Source organism: Podarcis melisellensis (assembly GCF_964234715.1).
Source record: "Podarcis melisellensis genome assembly, chromosome: 1".
NCBI classification, from domain to species: domain Eukaryota; kingdom Metazoa; phylum Chordata; class Lepidosauria; order Squamata; family Lacertidae; genus Podarcis; species Podarcis melisellensis.
The window spans coordinates 66,585,166-66,607,613 of record NC_138528.1 but is presented as its reverse complement, the minus strand read 5'-3'; the positions used below and the strand labels follow the sequence as shown (position 1 = coordinate 66,607,613).

Here is a 22,448-nt window from a genome sequence, read left to right as displayed (position 1 = left end):
TCAGACCATTGGTCCATCTAGCCCAGTATCTTCTGCTCTCAGGAAGCAACTCTCCAGGGTCTCTCCCCCTCCACTACCTGATCCTGTTAACTGGGAATGCCATGGACTGAACATGAATCTTTTTGCATGCAAACCAGGCACTGAACTATTGTCCCTCCTCAGTGTTTCCTTCCCAAGTATTCCAAGGGTTTGCCTACTAGGTTTTGTTCAACCATAACATAGACAGGTCCCTGCACCCGAAGAGTTAGCCTCAAAAATAGAAGGAAATAGATGGCCTGAAACATGTGTGCTGTAAGAAATGTAAGGCAAATTCCCATAATATTGCAGAATATAAGCACTAGCTTGCAGCGCATGGCTGTGCAAAGTGCCGAGCAAGAGAAATGATCTTTTCAGAAGGGTTGCTGACTTACTTGCAAAGCTTTGCTTACTGTATTATAAACACTGTGTTAAGAAGAAGAATAGCAGCTCATCATTTTGAAAGAAAGAGGTGATGGAGAAAGGCCAAAGCAACAGTTTCTACAGAGGTTCTGTTGTTGCTCCTGATAATACTAACTCAAAGCCTTAGGAAAAAAGAAGTTTCAATCCAATGCTTTTGGAAGTACCTATGCACAGAAGGCTCTCTAGCAGGCATAATAAATTTCCCTGTTCCTGTTTCCCTCTTTTTCCATAGTGTATGCATATGAGTGGTCAATGCAGCAGGCTATTGTGAGGATAAACCTGTTTGCACCTTCCATAAGCCCCTCCAGCTTTTCTTCATTTGGGTAGTTAAGGAGTGCTAGGGAAGTGGGCTGCTCAGGAGCTCATGAGGAATCGTAACGGTGTGACATGATGAATGCAGTTGTGTGTACCCCACAGAGCAGAGCTGGGTGGGAAGAGATACTTGTGGTGTAGTGTGGTGTAGTGGTTAAGAGCAGTGGACTTAATCTGGTGAACCGGGTCCACTTCCCCGCTCCTCCACCTGCAGCTGCTGGGTGACCTTGGGCTAGTCACACTTCTCTGAAGTCTCTCAGCCTCATTCACCTCACAGAGTGTTTGTTGTGGGGGAGGAAGGGAAAGGAGATTGTGAGCCGCTTTGAGACTCCTTCGGGTAGTGATAAAGCGGGATATCAAATCCAAACTCTTCTTCTTCTTATGGCCACTCATAATTTGTCCGTGCAGAAGCACTGTTCTGAAATAGGACAAAATTGAGACCAAAACGATGATTGTTGGATGCACACTGATGTTCTTGTCACACTGAATGGCTTTATGGAGACTGAAAGCTTTCCATCACGTAGTACAACATCCAGTTTATGTTTTGGTAGCAAATGTGTCTTGTGTGCATATCCCCTTCATTTTTGTAAAGTATTGCAATCATATAAGACCATTTGCCTCTCCTTCTCTCAACTTCAAATCCAAGCACTATATCAAGCATTTTTGTGATTTTGAAATTAGAATCCATTATAGTAATGGGGCAGCAATCTTGTGCATTTTCTTTTGCATTGCTGAATAAAGTATAGTTAATATTATGAGCTGGGAGAGTGATGGATTAGAATTCTCTGGTTAGTACAGATAAAATAATAGGGGGCTGCGCAGACTCTAGGAAGAGGGGAGGTTGTTCGGTGGAGCTCATGTTCTGTAATGAATGAAGAACAATCTTGCACAAGTAAGCTGCAGGCACCAATTTGATGCCCTCCAGATGTTGCTGGACTTTATCTTCCATCATTCTTGGCCAGTGACTGTGCTTGCTGTTGCTGATGGGAGTTGGGGGAGTCCAACAACATTTGGAAGGCATCACGTTGACTGTAGTGAGGTAAGAAATGTCCAGCAATATTACCAGTGTAGGGAGAGAGATTTTATACTTTGACTGCTCTGTTTCACTGCAATTATTTGGCAGTGCCTTTTATCCACTTCTTCTTAATTCTTTTTTAAAAGTTTATTTTAATTGAAGTTTTATATTTATAGATGTACAACATTAAAAAAATCTGACCAAGCAGAATAAAGTACCATTCATGAGAATGTCAAGTATAGAATTACCAAATAGCACCTTATAAACCCCTTCCACTTCATGACTTGAGTCGCTAGAGGTTGCAACAGTATCCCATCCTTTTTCAGATAGGCTATGAAAGCCCCCCAGATAAGCTGAAAATCTCACAACATGAGATTTGATAAGCAAGTCTCTTCAATAAGGCCATGCTCTAAAAAAATTCCAAGCCAATCTTTGATAGAAAATCCACATTTTCCAATTACCAGCAACTTCTAAATGAGTTGCAGTGAGGTAATGTGATCAACTCCCAATGAATCAACTTTTGCCTCTAAGACGATTGGATCTTTAGAAGCATCAAGGATTGATCAGGCAGAATAATTTGCCCTGTGACAGATGAAATTCTGCATCCCAAGATAGAAGTCCTCTGTGTCCTCCTGGGCATCATTGCTAAAAAACATTATGGCGCTGTTGGACAATGTTGCTAAAAGATGAAATTATGGGTATAATTAAAGCAGTTGCAATGTGTGCCATGAGGATTATCTTATTGGTATGCTCAGCCACAAAAAAGATATATTTTCATTAAAAAGTAATCAATAAATTGAGTAATAAATATTCTGCAGAAATATACATGTCACATCAGACCTTTAAAAAAGTTGTGTTAATCGTCTGAGCTTGAAAGAAACAATTCCCCAAAAATACTTAAAAATACTGAGGAGCTTCACTTTTGTGATCTTCTGTTCTGGGCAGGAATTTTATTCATGCCTTAGGCTCAGACAGCTTCACAGATGTAGGGTATCAATGCAAAGGAGAATCACGTACTAGAATACGTGGTGGAAAGGAAACAGGAATTTATTCTGTCATAGTGCAGAGTGAGCATCCTTCATAAACACTGTTGTCTATCCAAATAAATGGTGCAAAAAAGGATGACTCAAGAATGCACTGTGCATAATACATCAAGGTGTGGGTGGGTGTTGGACGAATAATCCTATAGTAACCCAAATCCTCTAACAGGTTGGATGTTACAAATGGTTAGTGAAACACAAGTTCTTGACCTTTGAAACACTTAACCATGAGTTAATGTCTGATGTGACTAGACTGTACTTTGCCCTATTAAGATGTAACCTTACATGTACTTCTAAAACAGTACAGCTGATTCAGTACAGAACGAGAAGGTGAGGGAAACCATTGCGATTGCCACCTTGTGAAGAGAGCCTATAAAGATTGTTCCCCACTTTTAATGTGATGTTTCCTGAGGATGTGTATTTTGGCAACAGCATAGCTTGTTTGGGAACTCGGAAGATTTTGGTTTTGTGTGAAATAATTTTGGGGGTAATTTTGAAGACACAAATGGTAGGAAGGGGAAAGTCAAGCAGCACCTTCGCTTGTTGCTGTTCCTGCTGTCTTACAAGAAACTATATAACTGATCAGCAAGTGTATGCTGAGCATCAGTTAATTGTTGTTAAATTAAACATATTGCTCGGATACTGCTTGATGAAATCCTGAGAATCTCAATTTTCACAGTTTGAAGGGTCAGTATGCTTACAACCCTTAAAATAAGAAAAATACTGGGTGATCTGATAGTAACAAATGCTAAGGACATTTTGAAAATCGTGCTCTAGGAAAGTGGGAAAGAAGCAGTAGGTTCTCACTGAAGAAGGTAAATCTGCCATCCTTTCTATTGCAGTTTTGCAAAAGTAAAGGTAAAGGGACCCCTGACCATTAGGTCCAGTCGCAGATGACTCTGGGGTTGTGGCGTTCATCTTGCTTTACTGGCTGAGGGAGCCGGCGTACAGCTTCCGGGTCATGTGGCCAGCATGACTAAGCCACTTCTGGTGAACCAGAGCAGCGCACGGAAACACCATTTACCTTCCCGCTGGTACCTATTTCTCTACTTGCACTTTGATGTGCTTTCGAACTGCTAGGTTGACAGGAGCAGGGACCAAGCAACAGGAGCTCAACCTATTAGCAAAAGTAGCTAGTTATAAATAAAAGAGAGCAGAGGCATCTTATTTGGGAATTCTGCTTTACAATAGGATACACAATTTGCTGAAAACTACTGTGTTCATTTATTCAGAAGTGTTTGTCCCTCAAGGTCTGTAGATTATTCCCACAATGTGCTTTGTATCCTGCAGGCTTCTTAACCTGTAGTTTGTAAGGATTTGAATCTTGTCCTAAGGTGGCACTAATTTGACCTATATCTGTCTCTTCCTAGGTGTTACATGCTTGCGAAAACCTGATAGCATATTTCAGCTGAACCCCAGCCTAAGAGCATGCCATTAGGATATTCTTCTTTTACTACTTGGAACATGGGGGAAAAGGACGATGAGAAATATAGCCAAGCTGGCCAAATATTTGAAAACTTTGTCCAAGCCTCAACATGCAAAGGTACAATCCAGGCCTTTAATATCCTCACTCGTCAACTTGAACTAGATCCTTTGGACAACAGGAACTTTTATACAAAACTTAAATCAAAGGTGACCAGTTGGAAGGCCAAAGCCTTGTGGAACAAGCTAGATAAGAGAGCAAGCCATAAGGAATATAAGCGTGGGAAATCTTGTGTGAACACCAAGGTAAGATCATAGACTTTAATTCTGATGCTATGTTTTGAAAGTTGGATCCTTGCTTTTCCTGCATGTCAATGCTGTGCTGTTCAAGTTGCAAATTGTGCCTAGTAGCCACAATTTGGACGTGTGCAACTGTCACTGCATCTGTTAACTGCTTTAATTACTCACCCCCCTGTGATGACCAGCATATAGTTCATGTTTTTTATAGTCTATTTTTGGATCACTTCCCTCATCTTCGTATGTTTTTGGAACGTTCATTGGCTTATCTCCCCTTGCAAGTAGTCTATCAGAAGTCCCCTTGGTTCACTCCACTGCCAATTCATATCCATAGTCTACCATAATCTACAGGTTGTGTGCATTTGTCTTTCATCATCGGATATATATATATTTATGTGTGTGTTTCTAATTACTTTAATCTTTACAGTGGTGAAGCAAAATGCAACCACAAGAATGTGACGATTTAACACTTAAGTTTGTGATGAATTAAAATCTAATGTGCCTGTCTATGGTTGCCTCATCTATACCTCTTTCCAAGAGGCTTATCTGCTTGTGTTACTTCATTCAAATCAAAGCCAGGAGAGGAAGGAGTGTGGGAAACTCATCTGGCTGATAACCCACAGCATCCCTGTAGTTTCTGCTAGTTGGCCTGACAGGAAGTTGTCAGTGAGTTTATATCATAGCCTAAAGGAAGCATCTTGTCAAAAGGCTGAGCCTCTGGGGGATTGGGGAGGCCTTTCAGTCTGTTAAGCTTTGATATTTCATTCAGCATCCTTCTGTAATTTGCAGGACTTTGTTTATTATTGTATTTGTATAATATATGTCCTCGAGCTTTGAGCAGTGAATATGGGATTGTCCCATTTCCCCCTGAGGAATTGCTCTTCATGATAGTAGGGGGCAGAGGTGGAGAATGAGAACAGTGGACAGAATATGAATAAATGAAACAAGCACAATGTTGGCTAATATATTAGCTGTATCTGTCACTTAAACTAGCCCATAAATGACCCAGATTTGTTTTTACTGCTTATCGGTGTAAGCAGCCTGAATATATGAAAATGCTTAATCTGGGGAATGCAAATGAAAACACTGGCTATGGTCTGCAGGCTTACTGTGGCTATCTAGCAAGCATTCCTTGCTTATGATTCATAGTCTGCTGTGAAAATATATCTATGGCACATGAATGATAGGAAGCGCATCCAGACAAGAGCAACTCCCCAGTGATTATGTTGACGTCATGCTGTTTTTGGGAGGTTAAACGTACCAGCCTGTGAACTAGCACCTTAATAGATCCATCATGGTAAAATGACTTGCCAGCATAGGAGTAATTGCAGGGAAGCGGGTGGGCTTTCAGAAATGGGATGGAATATATTTGCATATTGAACAGGGAATGAGTCTCACTGTGGATTCAAGAGTCAAGGAACTGAACCCAGGCCAGTGACTGGTCTAGTGTGGAAAAGCCCAGTTCAAATCCTTGCAGTGCCATGAAGATCAGTGTGGTCATGTGCAAAGTAAAGTCTCAGTCTAACCTACCTTTTGATACTTTATTATGATGCTAACCAATGTATGTTAAGCATCTTCCAAGTATTAACATTAGTGCAATAAAATAATGTTATAAAAATTATACTTCAGGCTTTGTGCTAGAGAGAAAACATAAAGAGAAGCTCAAAGGTGTCAATACAGAGGGAAAAGTAGAAATGGAAACAGAGCACTCACTTGTATTAACTACTGAGGCTTTTTCCCCTGGCATTGCAAGTCGAAGCAGCAATGATAGCTTTAAGCCTCACATCTGAAAAGTCTCTTGAAAACTGATAACTTGTCAGGCAAAATGTAAAGTTTTTAGCTGTCTGTCCAAGCAATGCCAAAACCAGGAGGAGTTCTCAGGAACATAGAAAGCTACCTTAAACTGAGTCAAACCCCATGGTCCTTCTAGCTCATAGAATCATAGAATCATAGAATTGTAGAGTTGGAAGGGACTCCAAGGGTCATCTAGTCCAACCCCCTGCAATGCAGAAATATGCAGGTGGTCCATATGGTGATCAGACCTGTGACATTGTCATTATCAGCACCAAACTCTAACCAGCTGAGCTAACTGCTCAGTATTGTCTACACTGACTTGCAGTGGTTTTCCAGGGTTTCACACTGGCGACATTCTCAGCCCTACGTAGAATTGAAGCTGGGTTTTCTGCATTGAATGCAAATGCTCTTCTCACTTAGCTACAGCCTTACAGTTTGTGGATGGTTTAGTTGATAGTAAACTATGAAACCTTCAGAAAGCTAACTTGACTATGGGTCATCTACAGGGGTCAGCAACCTTTTTCAGCCGTGGGGCAGTCCACCATCCCTCATACCATGTGGTGGGCCGGACTATATTTTGAAAAATAATAATGAACCAATTCCTATGCTCCACAAATAATCCAGAGGTGCATTTTAAATAAAAGGACACATTCTACTCATGCAAAAACACATTGATTCCCGGACCATTCGCAGACCAGATTGAGAAGGTAATTGGGCTGCATCCGGCCCCCGGGCCTTAGGTTGCCTACCCCTGGGTCATCACATTTGTGCAGTAGACTTCCATTTGCCTAAAAAGACTTGCCCTTCCTTTCCTCTTCATGCAGCCTGCATGAGCCTGCTTAGCTTCAGCAAGTTGATGGCCTCATGTGTCTTCATATCATACTCAGGCCCATTACATTTCTTGATTCAGGAGGACTATGTGTAGGGTACAGGGGAGGTAGGGACTATCTGGATGGTCCCACAGAGCACTTCAATTTTATCATGGCTTTTATGAGATGATGCTTCACTGAATTACTCATATCCTGAGTAAGGAAGAGTATGTAGGAAGAGTATGTAGATTACTTTCCAAACCAAACTAGGTGGCAAGCAGAGCTTACTCATGTCTGTCTGCTAGTGCAATTAATTCTATGCTGATCTCGTAACATTTCTTCCATCCACCTGATTATTACTCAGGCCGTTTTGTCATGCTGAACAATTAGAACTGCTGTGCTAGGGGGAAAGTAAGCTGTCCTCAGTTATTTCATTGTGTTAATTTTTCTTTAACATTAATTACTTTTCAAGAAGGTTAGCTGAGGTGTGTCTATAGAAGAAGACTTTTTTTGATTATGTGATTCTGGTTGGAGCTGATCTTTGCTGACAAAGTCTAGGCAGGCTGTTGTCGATCCTCTCAGAGTAGAAAGAAGTGAGGGGGACTTGTTATAAGTGTTGTCCTGATTAGTGCTGGCAATTTCATTCCTTCTCCCTTTCAATAGTGGTGGGGTGAGACAAGTAACAGGCATGCTGTGCTACTGAGGTAATTCCAGATGTCTGGAGTTGGTATGCTAGTTTTAGCTTCTGCTGTGCTGTCTCAGGCCATTGTGATCTGTACTGTATAGAGGTGACCCTTCAGTTCTGTGAAAATGACTAGGGCAAAGCCCTGGCTTAACTTCACAGGAAATGTGAAGGCGGGTGACTTTAAAAATAACAACAACATTGACAAACATGCTTTGCAGTGGAGCAGAGAAAGTCAACTCTGTTTGTCCAGGCCGAACATCATCCAGAATGATAAAGCAAAGTAAGATGTTCTGAGAATAACAGTGGCATTAGCTTGTTGCTTATATGAAAAACTGATGCTGTTGAACTAGTCCCAGAACACAGCTGTTAAAGGCAATATATTACTTCTTGTTCCTTTTGGCTTCCTTGCTTTAATTTGCAACTTTTAAGAATCTTTAGTTATCAATGTATAATTGGGAATTCATATAGGCGTGCCTTTTCTCTCTCTATCCAGGTAATATAAAAGTGTTGTCACATTTTAAAATATTGGTATGACAGCACACCTGTAGTCTGCCTTTTGAGAGGGAAGAGAGCCAAGCGAACTAGATAAACAAACCATTCCTACTTAACTTCACTCCTGCCACCAAGTAGATACCTTATTTTTTTGTTTGGCTGCCTCCACTAAATATTACTTTTATACAGTGGTACCTCGGGTTACAGATGCTTCAGGTTACAGACGCTTCAGGTTACAGACTCTGCTAACCCAGAAATAGTACCTCAGGTTAAGAACTTTGCTTCAGGATGAGAATAGAAATTGTGTGGCAGTGGCGCGGCGGCAGCTGGAGGCCCCATTAGCTAAAGTGGTGTCTCAGGTTAAGAACAGTTTCAGGTTAAGAATGGACCTCCGGAACGAGTTAAGTTCTTAACCCGAGGTACCACTGTACTTTTGGACTTTAGGTGCCATAACCTACTCCCTATATTGGCTAGAGTAGTATGGTGCTGAAGTGTGGCGTGACTAACAAGACTTCAATCCATGTTTTCTTTATGCTTTTATTAAAGGTTTTAGTAAAGCAACAAACAGTTTTTGATAAAATTATTTTAGGAAGAAACCTATTTCACTCAGCAGAAAATAAAAGGGGGTTGGTATCTCAAGAGTGACGTTGAAACCATCCACACTATATATTGCTGACAGCAAGCTATGAAGTGCTTAGTAAGGAGTAAAGCAAGATGTTTAGTGAAGGAGCTCAAGCAACAGGAAGCATTGTATAGCATCAAGGGTTAATTTCAGGCAGGAGATGCCATGATGCTCAATAGTGGAGCAGAATGTAATGGCCAATAAGTAGGCTGGAAAGCAGCCTATTTTAGATGGATGTGATGTGGTAGGAAACTCAGAACTTAGAAGGCAGAGGTTTTCAACCTGTTTGAGTCCACGGCTCCCTTGACAACTACATTCTGTCTGCAGCACCCCTGTGGGGCTCGGGAGCCCAGTTATGTCACTCCTTCCCTGCAGAGCTGGCAGCCTCTCACCCTTTTTTGAACACCTTCCCTTGTGGTGTGTTCCCTTAGCATCCTTTCATCTCCCCTCTGCTTGGGAGTCCTCCAGGCAGCTGCTGTTTCTGTCCCTGACCTCTAAGCTACCCCTCCTCCCAAGAGAGGTGCCTCACTGAGGCACCATTTGCCTGTGGAGATTATAGCCAGGGCTGCTGCAATAAACAGCTTTGCAAGCCATTGGGAGGCAGAGACGTGAGAGGGCATCAGAGGAAGGAGGGAAGGGAAGGGACAGTGGCCAGTATTGCCTATGGCACCCTTGACCATCATTCAAGGCACCCCAGGGTGCCACGACACACTGGTACCATGAACCACTGTCCTAGCCAACTAGAGAATGACCTGTCTCAGCAATGATTTGACTCAAGTTTGAGATTCTTTCTTACAACCAAGTGAAAATATAAATTGAAGCATTTCTGGGCTTGGTAGGATAATGTCTTGGTAACTTTTTAAGTCATGATTCAAATCTGGCAGCACACTGTTAAAAAGAGACTTGTTTGAGAGATGTTGGTATGATTGGACTTTACAGTTGGTGGTTTATAACTGAGATGTTGGTATGACTGGCTTTTATAACTGAGATTATCTAAGCACACCTTTTGTTCTGTATCTCTATATATTTTCTTTTCTGGCGGTTGGTAGATCGAAAGGCTGTTAAGTCATTTGAACAAAAATGTTTGCAGAAGGACAAAATCACACCACATTTATTTTTTGTGTTTAGATTGGCTTGTGGCTTAGTTTTCATGCATTAGGGTGTTTTTTTTAAGGAGCTAGTTCTTGTTTTGACAAGTATCAGTGATGAAAGGATACATAGGAGACTCAATTTTCTGAAAATGGAGTGATGTATTAGACTCTTGGTACATATTGTTTTAAAGCATTAAATTAGGTTAAATTACATCAGTGAGAGCAGTTTTTTCTGGCATTTGATTATTGCATAATGAGACCACTGCAGATCATGCATAGCACAGATGCTTTGTAAGTATATAATTTATATCCTACCAACTCTGATTCTGTGAGGCAGTTGGCTATGGTTTCAGACAGTTCAGCTAACTTTTTTCCAGGGGGTTTTAAAAATAGAATAAGTGGGGTTGATTTTTGAACATCAAAACACCATCTACCAGGTGTTACATAGAAAACACATTCTTTCTAGAAGGGAGACACAGCAAGGTCAGGTGATGAATGAAGTCAATAGTGGAGATGGGACATCAATGTATCATGTGGGGTAAAACTTTGAGACTGGGGAGGTGGGATAAATGCAGTTTGTCTTGATTGTAATGAGTAAATGATGAGGGAAGTTTCTTGCTGGACCAATAGTTAAAACAAGGTTTAAAAAGTGTGGTTAGAACAAACTATAGTTCCTTGAGTCCACTGAAAATAAGTAACTTCTCTTCCCTTCTCTCCTTCTCCCGTTTACTTGCACCTCCTGAAATTGACTGGGAGGGGGTTGTTGTTCAGGAGAACTCCCCCAGAACAGCATGCAAAGGGGGTGTTATTGGGCCTGGCAAACTGATACACTTGTGCAGATAGAACATTTGCAGTAGTGTGATGTTAAATTCCACCCAGTGCCCATGACATATCTGTACCTACAAATGACAGTCATAAAGAGGTATGCCTGCTAGTGATTTTGACCTGTGTAGTAGTTGCTTGCATTTATCGCCAAGCAACAAGGTGGCAGTCCAGGCAGGAAAGGTTTCATAAAGTATCAAACAAGTTGTAAATGCGTAAAACAGATTCATTGATTTCTTTGTAGTAGGATTATTAACGTAAATGATTTGTTGTCTGATACCCTAAATAGTATTCAAACACTGTTATGTGTTGATGAATCTAGTTAGATTTGTTTTTGTTTAATTGTGTCTCAAAGAAAAACTGATGCGCAGCTGGTATTAGTAATATTTAAAAGTAAAAATAGATTCTTGAATTATCTCTCACATTATATTAAGCAATTATATTGTATTTTAGTTCACTCATGATAATTCACAGTCTGCTACTGACTGGCTTAGGTTCTAAAATAGAAGCATCAGCTGAAGGAGCAGTAAGTCTTATGAATCTTTTGGAAGAGACTTTTGCCAAAAATTCTTCAATTTCTACATATAGGGTTAAAGTATGAAAAGGCTCTCTTGTAGGGCAGAGGTTAGAGACTTCTCACTGAAGCATTGCTTAACTGCCTCCTTTTTAGTTGCTGTAGCAGCTGCTGTTCATTGGAAACAAATTGGATTAATTCCATGGAAGTCTCAATTTATCCTGTGAAGTAATTGCCTTTTATCGTGATGGTACTGAGTACTTAGGCTGGAAGTCTCTCCAGAAAGTGTTTGCCCAAATTTCTGTATTCTACCATCATGCAATAAAAATTGTATCAAATGATGGCAACTTGTGAGAATGCAACGCTTTCCCGTCCATTCTCTGAAAACTCCACTAGAGCTAAAAGCCTTCTGTGGGTGAAGGGACACAATTGTGTGAAAGCTTACAATAGGCTTGATTGTGCATGCATGTTTCATTCTGGGTATTGGTTTCTAAATTAACAGCAAAATGCAGGATTTCCCCCAAGGGAAATAAAAAGGAGGTTCAGCAATGCAAATGTTAATTAGAAAAATATTAATCAACATAGTTTCAAGCTTACCTTTGCAGTCTATGAGGATTAGAAACCTGTATACCAAAATGAAGTATGAGATTTTCAGGATGCTTAGCTTTGTACTGAATATCAAATTATGGATTTATATGAAACTGGAATATTCAAATACCTGCAGGGGAGTAGGAAACTATCATGTCTAGACCACTCTGGATGGCAAATGGGTAACAGCTTCCATTCAGACCCAGCTCTTGTTCTCTTGAGGTGCAGCCTCTGACGTGCTTGACATCTGTAGTTCTCTCCTATAAAGAGGGCCAATGCAGAGAAATAATGCCTGCTCTCCTCTCCTCTCATTCTCTGCACCCTCTAAATCTCTGGAGGGTTGAGCAATTTATATATTTTTAAAAGCCAGCAAGATGGGGACACCTCTTCAGTTGTCTGGCACATGCAGAGGACTTGAGCGAGGGGGAGCCATGGTGATGACAACTTTTGCAGGTCTCTCATCTCCCAGCGTCCCTTGGGAATCATATAATGGGTTTTGAACAACATATATGCAAAAAGCCCTATAGGAACTAATTTGTTTGCTTATTTGGGGGGGAGGGAAGCTCAACAACTTTTCACTTTGACAACCCTAGTATCATAGTAAATTCACAATTTGGGGGTTTCATAGAGTATGGGGGATTATCTGAGTGATTATCTAATGAAGATTATAAGTGGGTAGAAATAGTTAGGGCTTGTGAGTACTGTACTAAGTTCAGCTGAAATCAGGAAGTGAAATCTGTTTCTTTTATGTTTTCCCTGAGTTCAAATCAAAAATTAGATCCTCTATTTTTGCCTTACTTTTACTAACCTGCGTTAAGAAATACATTGAATTGAAATGGATTATTTATTTTATTTTGGATTATTTCTAATCTTACTCAAATAATATCAAAGTGTTGAACAATATACACTTAAAATACACATGAAAAGCAGCAGTATTTATAACCACATCAGAGAAAGAAACTATATAACCATTTATAACCACATCAGAGAAAGAAACTAAATAGCCGAATACATGGCAGTCACTACAAATGAGTAACAAATCGGATTCCATATTACCTCTTCAGTACTTGTGTATTACCTTTGTTGTGCTCAGCAAACATGTAGGTGGGGGGAGCAGTGGGGATGAGTATGCTGTCACCTCACGGTCCAACTCATGAAAGGTGACCTTCTGAAGCAGGGAGCCTTCTGTACGTGTGAAATCTAAGCATTTTAGAGCCCTGCTTTTCCCGAATCCTGAAATGGGAGTAGGGAGTCTTCTCAAGTCTTCCCATACCACACAGGTGTCCTCAGTGAGTTGAAGGATGATGGAAACAATGATGAACATAGAGTGGAGGAGTGCAGAGCTCGGTTGTTTGCTCCCACTGCCCCCTTCATGCAGTTGCTGAGCCACACATGGCAACACTTGAACTGGACTTGTGTCTAGTTGTGATCAACATGTGGATGGTCTTTGTAGACCAGAGATGGAAACCTAGTGCCCTCCAGCTGGCTTGGGTATACCAATAGCATAAATATAACCATAATTTAAAAGCCAGCAGGTAGTTTTCAAAGCCATTCTTAAAATGCCTTTCTCTTCTCTGAATTCCAACCCAGCAAGCAGAAGTGAGTGAACTGGTGGGAGGCAAAATCTTCAGCCAGAAGCACTGAAGCCAAAATTCATTCCCACCTCAAACTGTTGGTCGAGGCCACTAGGAACCAGAAGGCTGCGTGCACAGATCCTAGGAATGGTGCTGGAGGGGATCCAGCTGTTCTGCTTTTTGCAGGTTGCTTTAGCATTTTATCTCTACCCTACCACTACTTGTGAGTGGACTCAGCTAGGATCAAAAGAGGAACTCTGGCATATTTAGCCTAGTCCAGAAGTTTCTAAAAAGCACAGCTCAGTGGTTGCATTTATTTCCTTATGTAACCTGAGTTCTAAGGGCTTGGCTTCTTTCCTCCTTTCGCAATTCTTGTTCTGTCCTTTTCATAATTTAATATAGGTAAAAGTCTAAGCACTCCTGGATTCAGTGTTGTCAAGAGCCCTGCTGCTTTGTCTCCAGAATATTTAAATATCAGCGGTACATTGCCATGTGTAAACTGTGCTTCAATAGGAGATCTTCACAAATAAATCAAAGAGCAAATACATTTGAAGCAAAGATAAATACGTTGCTAGATGGTAACCCCAGATTATGGCTTTAAAAGGTTTTGTGCCTGAAGTGCTTTGGAGCAAATAGGTGGGGCTTTTCCTCTTGTCTGGAGGGATGAAGACATTATTCACTGGAAGGCCTATGTTTGAATGAGTCGCTTTTGGTAACTGCCATTGTTTATATACATAGATCTTTGTTTGCTTGGGGACTCAAAGTGGATGAAACCATTTATGGTATGCATTTGTTGAGTACAACAAAATACTGTGTACCACTGTTAAGCTGCAAATGCATTAACTCGGAGTTCTCATGTTAATTAGAAAGAATTTACTGCAAAAACTTCCTAAACTCCTGCCAACTGTCCTGCTTTTCCCAGTCTTGATAGTATCCTGGACTCAGTCTTGTCCATCCATATAATTGAGTCATTTGCTACCTTTTCTTACGATAGAAGCTGACACCCCTGCTCTGAAAAGGAGAGCCTAGAAAGTTCTCTAGAATTAAGCCAAGCCCGCTTTGCATTTTAATTATTTGTGTAAGATTCTTTGCCCTGCCCTTCTCCTTAAGGTCCCAAGGAAGGTTACATGAGAGCAATCATCCTTAAATGGACTAGTTAACCAGTGTAAGAATATTTTGACCCTTTGTCTTGTTTTTTTGTTTGTTTGGGACATTTCTTTCATCATGGAACTCAGTGGAAAGGCTGAGTCTGAGAACACAACTCTGAATTGATTGACCAATTTTTGATTAAGTTTGTTTTGGATTGAATGTATGAGAAGATTTCTCAAAATCATCTCCTGATTGTGGAGCATCATGAATTAAAATCGTATCAAAACATGTATAAAATATTTTCAGATATCTTAATATCTTCTCTGTTTCCTCCTGCAGTGTTTGATTGTTGGAGGTGGACCCTGTGGTTTGCGGACTGCCATAGAACTTGCCTTTCTAGGAGCCAAAGTCGTTGTTGTGGAGAAACGAGACACTTTTTCAAGAAACAATGTGCTTCACCTCTGGCCTTTTACTATTCATGATCTTCGAAGCCTAGGAGCAAAGAAATTCTATGGAAAGTTCTGTGGAGGATCCATTGATCACATTAGTAAGTATCATTAACTAAGAATGGATATTGCACGAACGTTCAGTGTGAATACTTCTCTAGCTACACGGCAGGAATATTGGCTGTAGGTCACTACACAGCTGTGTGCAGACACCTTCTGTTGAATTCATTTGAGCTTGTGCAGGGTGGTAGCTCTTCTCCTGATATGGTATACCAGTATATCACAACAGATTTAACCTATGAAGCCTGTATCCACTGTAGGAAACAGCCCATGCTGGGTATTTTTGGAAGAAGATGAAAGAAATGTTTCAGTATATAGAGAACGGAACATGGCATCCCACTCCTTTTAGCAGGTGTCCCCTACCCATATTTTTAGCAAGTTTTGTATAAATTGAATGCCAACACATTTCTTCAAATTTTCAAGAAGGTTAAGTTGACAGCCCTCATTTTTCAAATTTATGTTTTATTATTTATTTATATATTTATATCCCATCTTTCCTCAAGAACCTCAGCTCAAGGCAGGTCACAAAAAACAATGGATAAATCAGATAGCTGTATGTGAGAGAGAGTTGGTGTGGAGTGTTCATGCTCACTTTTGCCATGGCGACTGCTGGTTTGTGGCTGTTAGACTGAAAAAAGTTAGCTACCTTTTTTTCTATTTCTTAAGTGCACACACACAGACAGACACCGAAATAAGCTGAGAGCTAGTGAGTTGTGATCAGCATGGATTAAGGTATCACCCAATTAATTTTTTAAAAAACATAGAATTATTCTAGTTAAATCTCTTTCTCTCTGTGTATTGCAGTTGCTTAGATTTGTATATAGTGGATTCCTGGTATCCTTTTACCCTGCTGGTAAAGTTATCCAGGATACTTAAAAAAAAGAGAAAGAAAACCACGAATTAGCAAATCAGTTGGCTAAACTGAAAATAGCAACATTGGAGTGCTTTTTCTTCTGAAGGCCTTCACTGTATTAGGAAACAAGTATATCTGCCACTGCAATGAAACGTACGTTCAAATGTTGACTAATGCACATCCTAAAATAACCCTATTGTTTCTCTTTTGCAGGTATTAGGCAGCTTCAGCTCATCCTCTTCAAGGTTGCACTTATGTTGGGAGTTGAAATCCACGTGAATTTAGAATTTGTGAAAGTTTTGGAACCTCCTGAAGATCAAGAAAATCAAAGTACGGCATGACTTTCGTTAAGAAAAGTATTGCACAGAAATAAGGCGATCAGTTTAAACCTTAAGGAATTGGGTATTCTGCTTGGTGTGAGTGAGCGCATTTAATTTAAATCTGTTTGGTCTCTTTCTATTGGCATTTTGGCTATACCTTATGCCAAATAAACTTCAGTTCAGTTTGCTTTGATGGAGTTTGAATGTTTTCTCCAATACGTTCAAGGATGCCTGGAGCAAGGTTTTCTGGGCAAGAGGGTGATTGCACTGCCTTGGCTTTGCTTCCACGGCTAGAAATTCTCCTTCAAAATTAGTTGAAAGCTTAATTTTATTTTAGCAACTTTTAACTTAAAATAAAAAATGTTTAGCATCCATGGACCACCTAACCTAGTATGCCTCTCTCTGTGGAAGGGCCCCTTTCCTCAGAACAACAGGCAATGACAATAGGGATGTGAGCTGCGGTTTAAATATGCTGTCCTCTTGCTACCTGAGGTAATTTTCTCAGTTTACCTCATGGTAGGCCTGGCCGTGCTGTGCAGTCCTTACATGGACTTCTCTCGTGTTGCTTGGAGCTGATACATGGAGCCCACAGGTGTTGACAATGCAGTTTGAATTACTCACTGTTTGACCACTTGTGTGGCTGACTGACCTACTGCTTTCAGAAATAGGTTGGCGTGCTGAATTTCTCCCAATGGATCATCCTTTGTCAGAATATGAATTTGATGTCGTTATTGGTGCCGACGGCCGCAGAAACAGCTTGGAAGGTATGTTGTAAAAGTTGTAGCAAAATGCCTACTTGTTTTCTTACTACAGGAATGGCAGTAGAGTGGGATAATGACTGGTTTTAAATTACTGCTTTTTTAGTTTTTTACAGAAAAGTTACGTTCTTGCTTTTAAAAGTCATTGTATTGTCATATATACTGCTTTTATTCCACTTGCCTTCAAACAAAACCAGAGCAGCTAACAATGTTTATAAAATGTGGCATTAAAAACCAAGTTAAAACACAATTCATCATAAAATACATTAACAGCAATGTATCACATTGTGCTTGTGGATTTTTATTTATTTATTTTTTTACATTGTGGAATAATACCTGAGAGAAAGGTTTCATGGTTTTATCAGGAACGGCACAAGCAGTCAACAATCGCCTACATTTTGTGTTGTAGGCCATATGTATTCAAAATAATCATCACCTACAGTGCCTGCTGGGGATCTGATGAAGATGTCTGAAGGAATAATTAGGAAGATATAATTTTAAGAACAGTCACTTAGGGCAAGGATTTGAGGAAGAAGAAACAGCTGAAGGAAAGGAATATTCTGTTGCAATAGCTGCAAAATAATAATTAGGGAAAATTCCAAGCCTCTGAGTCGGCTTCTCTCAATGAGACATTAGTTGAGCAGTTCTTGCTAGCCATATCACATGAACCAACCTAGTTAAGTATGTACTCCCATTGGACTTAATTAGGTGATTTTTTAAAAAAATTTGGTTTATCAAGTAATACTAGACTGCATGTTAGCAGTTAACCAAATGATTCTTTTGCTGGGAGATGGTATACACTCAGGCACAATACAGCTACATGTGCAGCCCAACTAAGGAGGAACATTGATACTTATACTGAGCAACAGGGTTGAGAACTTAGTGGGTCAAAAGATAAGAATCAGGAGAACTTTCTGTGACAAATGCCAGTGAAACACCAAAGGCAATGGGAGTAGATGCCATGGGGAATTGTAGGACTCTGGTGCATGCTGTTTCATTTTTGAGAACACGAGTGTATCTCCTCTCTGTCCTTTATACACTTAGGAAACATTGGTGCACTGAACCTGTTGAATAGTTCTAAGGGGTTCTTAAGCCCAAGTGACTCATGAGGCTCAGTTGTATTCCATGTAACTTTCCTCCCCACTGGTGAGAAACCAGATTGTGGGAGGGGAGCATTTTGTGTGGGCAACCAGTAAGGGAGTCAGGCAACTCTGTTGAGTTGTTGTTCTTCATTCCAAAAACAAAACCACTTGGGACAGGGGGAAGAATCATGCGGGTGAACATCATGAGAAGTTTGGGTCCCTGTGTCGTGGGAAACATGACTCCCTTTATGGGGGCCGATGCACATTTCATTGCATATCTAGTCCACAGCATCAGTGTTTTTTTAAAATTAACACTGAATGTGGACTTTAGGACTGCAGCATGGAGAAGACGTTTATCTCCCCGCATGAAAATCACTCCTAATGTGGCTCTTACTTTTAAGGAAAAAAACCTCTCATCAGCACTCATGCTGCATTGGGTTATGCGGAAGCAAAGGAAGATAGACAGGGCTGGTTTCAAGGCGGAGGATGGAAGAAAATGGGCAGAAATGGAGGCACAAAGTGTTAAGCAGGAAAGGGGAACCTACGGACCTGCAGGTGTTGTTGGACTCCAGTTCCCATCACTCCCAGCCACCATGACCAATGACCAGGAATGATGGGAATTGTAGTCAAGCAATGTCTTGAGGGCCACAGGATCCCCATCCTGGCTGTTAAGTGGGTTGTAAGTACAACATTCACAAAGGCTTTGAAAGATGAAAATATGCCTGTGGTGGAAAAGGAGAGGAATTGAGGTTTGGCAAGATGACTAACATGAGGAATCTGCCTTGGGTGATAAGGCAACTACTTTGTAGCAGGTGTGGTTTCAACTAATAAACAGGTAATAGGGAAGCAGAAAGGAGGAACTTGAAATAGGTGAAGCAGGATATTATTATACAATGAATCAGAATTTGGCTGGGATAATTGAATGAGGAAAGTGCGCACAGTAGCAACACCGTAGGAGTTGATGTTAATTTATGATCCTCAAAAACAATATTTGGGGTGGGGGATGAGTTTTTCCCCAGACAGGTACCAGAAAGACATAATCTTGGACTGAGAACCATCAACCAGCTACTGCCAGAAGTTTGTATTTTTACAGTTATTAGCTAAGAGTTGAACAAATGGCTAATTTAAAAATTGCACTGTGAGAGATGATGCTTTTTGCTTTACATCTTAAACATATGAAAATACTTTGGTTAGAGCTGAGCAGCAGACGAATGATGGTTGGATTGCTTTTCTGTACTAGGCTTTAGGAGGAAGGAATTTCGTGGAAAGCTGGCGATTGCAATCACTGCCAACTTTATAAACAGAAATACAACAGCAGAAGCCAAGGTGGAGGAGATCAGTGGTGTTGCTTTCATCTTCAATCAAAAATTCTTCCAAGATCTGAAAGAAGACACAGGTGGGTTATCTGATCTTTTTTCCCCCTCCATGGCAAAGGAAAATAAAGAATAATAAGAGAACCTAACTCACTAGCAGCTCTGTACCAGTTACTAAATTGAGTGATGGCAATTACTGCATTTCAGACTACTGAAAGCAGATATATTTATCCTTATCCTTCCCCAGTTGCGTCTCTTACATGCTTTTTTCTTAAAGTGTACACAAATATTTTCAATAGCACAGATTTTTTCCCCCCTGAGTACCTAAGGCCTGTGTGGTGCGCATGGAATTTAGCCAATGTTTTATGGCTTATTGTTGTTTTTCTTGCTATATGATTAGCTATATGCTGCTTGACTCTGTTAACTCTCCTGTTAACTCTGAGAGTTGAAGAAACATGAGCCATGACTGACCGGTTTTGAACTGGGTCTGGCCATCTTTCAGCCCAATGTACCTTCGCAGTGTATCAACTTCCTGTGAAAATGCAGTTTAGGAACCAAGAGGAAGTCTCTTGTTGTTGTTGCTGCGGCTGCTGTTGTAAATATATCTCAGTTACTCATACTCGTTTTTGGCATCACTGTAGACATTTATTAAATGTACAATTAGGAGCCTGGTAGATGTGAGCAAATTCAAACCAGTTAGAGCTAAGTAGAAGTGTAGACCATTGTTTTGATGACCTTTATAAAAGCTATTAAAATACACAACTGGAAAACCATACTGATTAGCTGCACAGGAGCTAATTCACAGTATTCTTTGAAATAAACATGAGATGGATACAATTTGGTTGTGATCCAGCTGCATTGGAGTTTTGAAGTAAACAAATCATTACAACTGTTCTGTTCTCCTAAAATAAGGAACAGGTTTGTGCCAAAAGTCAAGTAGATAAAGGAGAAATTTGCATAGCTATAAGCCTGCCTGAAATTCAGAATTGGCACCTGAGAACCTGCTGCTTGGTATGCAAGTAAGAGCTGTTGGATCAACAGGTGCCAGTGGCAGAGCCTTTTTGGTGGTGGCCCCACATATTGAGAACTCCCTTCCTAGGGAGGTATCTATGGCTCTGTAATTACTGTTTTCTAAGAGAATGTATAAGGTGGGAGTCGTATAAGGTGGGAGTCACCTAGCAAATATTGTGAGCAGAAGCAAAGTGCAAGGCTTTCACACTGGGGCTTTTCCTCATCTTCTCATTTTGCACTCCCGCAAAATTGGCTCCAAAGAGATCAGGAGGAAACCCCCCCCCCACACACACACAGCAGAGCATGAGGAGAGGGAAGAGAATTATTTCCTCTGGCAAGCTGATATGCTTGTGCAGATTGTACGTTTGTAATAGCATGACATTTGTTTGCAAGCTCTTAACCACTGCTGATTTTAATTATGGTTTAAACTGTCATTTGTTGAATGTATTGTGTTTCTGGTGCTTTGTGTGTGAAATATCTTTCTTCCCTAGGAATTGACCTGGAGAATATTGTTTACTATAAAGATAGCACCCACTATTTTGTGATGACTGCAAAAAAGCAGAGCCTTTTGGAGAAGGGCGTCATAATCGATGTAGGTATTCAAATGTGGGTTAAGGCCTTTCTATCATATGCTAGTTTGGAGGGAGCCTATAAACCACAGTTTCCTTCTTCAGATGTCACAGGAAACTGTGGTTTAAGAAAGGTAGCTTCACTTACCCCAGGGGCACAAGAGGAGAGGTGAGGAGTGAGCATGCACTTGGCTAGTATCCAACCCAATAAACCATGTAATCATCCCAATCAAATAAACCTTTAAATATATACGTATCACTCACACTTTGTATTACCGCAGGAGTGTTGAACTTACATCCTGCAAACCAAATGTGGTCCACCAGGCCATTTTCAGGAAGCCCCACCCATTACCCTATACCTGACACTGTATGTGAATGTGTAGGGGTAGGACTTCAAAAGAACAAGCTCAAAGCTCCCAGTTGTTCCTTGGATCCAGCAAGGTGAGTTCCCACCAATCCATCAGCTGATGGGAGGATTGCAGCACTCTATTGGGTACCCTGAATTTCCTCCTTCGAATCGTGGTGGTTTGAAGGAGGAGCATAGAGGAGAGATCATTCGAAAGCACACTTCCATTCTCTCATCAGCTGATGGGTGAATCTGATCTTACCTTCAATCCTTTCACCTGGATTTAGTGTGAATAAACAAACATGCAGGTTTCCAGGGGTGTGGTTACGACCACAGCACTCTTTCCCCAGTTCTGCTGCTGCTGAGCTCCACAGGGCTAAACCATGGTTTGGCTTAGGATTACATCCAATCCAAGCCTTGTAATCTGCTTTCCCCAGACAAATCATGAGTGGTAAGCCGAGATCAAACCTTGGTTCCAGGTTCATGGTTTATTTGGCATGAGACACACAATAGGGTCAGGTTCAGACATAACTAAGCCCAACCATGTTTTATCCCTAGGTAGCATGACAGCAAAAGGATCCATGGTTTAATCTAGTATTGCGTGAAAGCCAGATCATGGTCTCTAAACTTGACTTAAATATACTGAGTAACATAAGATAAATACATCAATACATTTTTAAAAGAAAGAAGTCAGAATATAACCTGAATCTTATCAAACCTTCAGTTCTTCCCATGTGGAATATCATAATCTTTTTTGTGTAGCAGTTGTGCGAACATCCAAAGATCTCTAATGATATAGTTTTGTCTTCCAATGTAGGATTATATTGATACTGAAATGCTACTCTGTGGGGAAAACGTAGACCAAGACAATCTGCTGTCCTATGCAAGAGAAGCTGCCGATTTTGCAACCGATTACCAACTGCCTGCCTTGGATTTTGCAATTAATCACTACGGTCAACCAGATGTAGCCATGTTTGATTTTACTTCCATGTATGCCTCTGAAAATGCTGCATTAATACGAGAGAGACACAGACACCAGCTGTTGGTTGCTCTTGTTGGAGACAGTTTACTAGAGGTAGTGTGTCG

The 22,448-nt window shown here is 40.7% G+C and overlaps 1 protein-coding gene across 14 annotated transcripts in view; it reads left to right on the top strand.

The window, feature by feature from the left end:
• The window catches only part of MICAL2 (microtubule associated monooxygenase, calponin and LIM domain containing 2), a 140,633-nt gene that overhangs the window by 24,982 nt on the left and 93,203 nt on the right, over positions 1 to 22,448 (top strand). For all 14 annotated transcript variants that reach the window (XR_014172139.1, XR_014172140.1, XR_014172141.1 and 11 more), the window contains exons 2-8: positions 4,176 to 4,533; positions 14,944 to 15,151; positions 16,177 to 16,293; positions 16,946 to 17,047; positions 19,364 to 19,519; positions 20,939 to 21,039; positions 22,180 to 22,437. Coding sequence is in view for 11 of the 14 variants with exons in the window: in XM_081926794.1 (XP_081782920.1) it covers positions 4,234 to 4,533; positions 14,944 to 15,151; positions 16,177 to 16,293; positions 16,946 to 17,047; positions 19,364 to 19,519; positions 20,939 to 21,039; positions 22,180 to 22,437 (1,242 nt within the window). In the remaining 3 variants the exon portion in view is untranslated. The remainder of the gene's footprint in view (positions 1 to 4,175; positions 4,534 to 14,943; positions 15,152 to 16,176; positions 16,294 to 16,945; positions 17,048 to 19,363; positions 19,520 to 20,938; positions 21,040 to 22,179; positions 22,438 to 22,448) is intronic.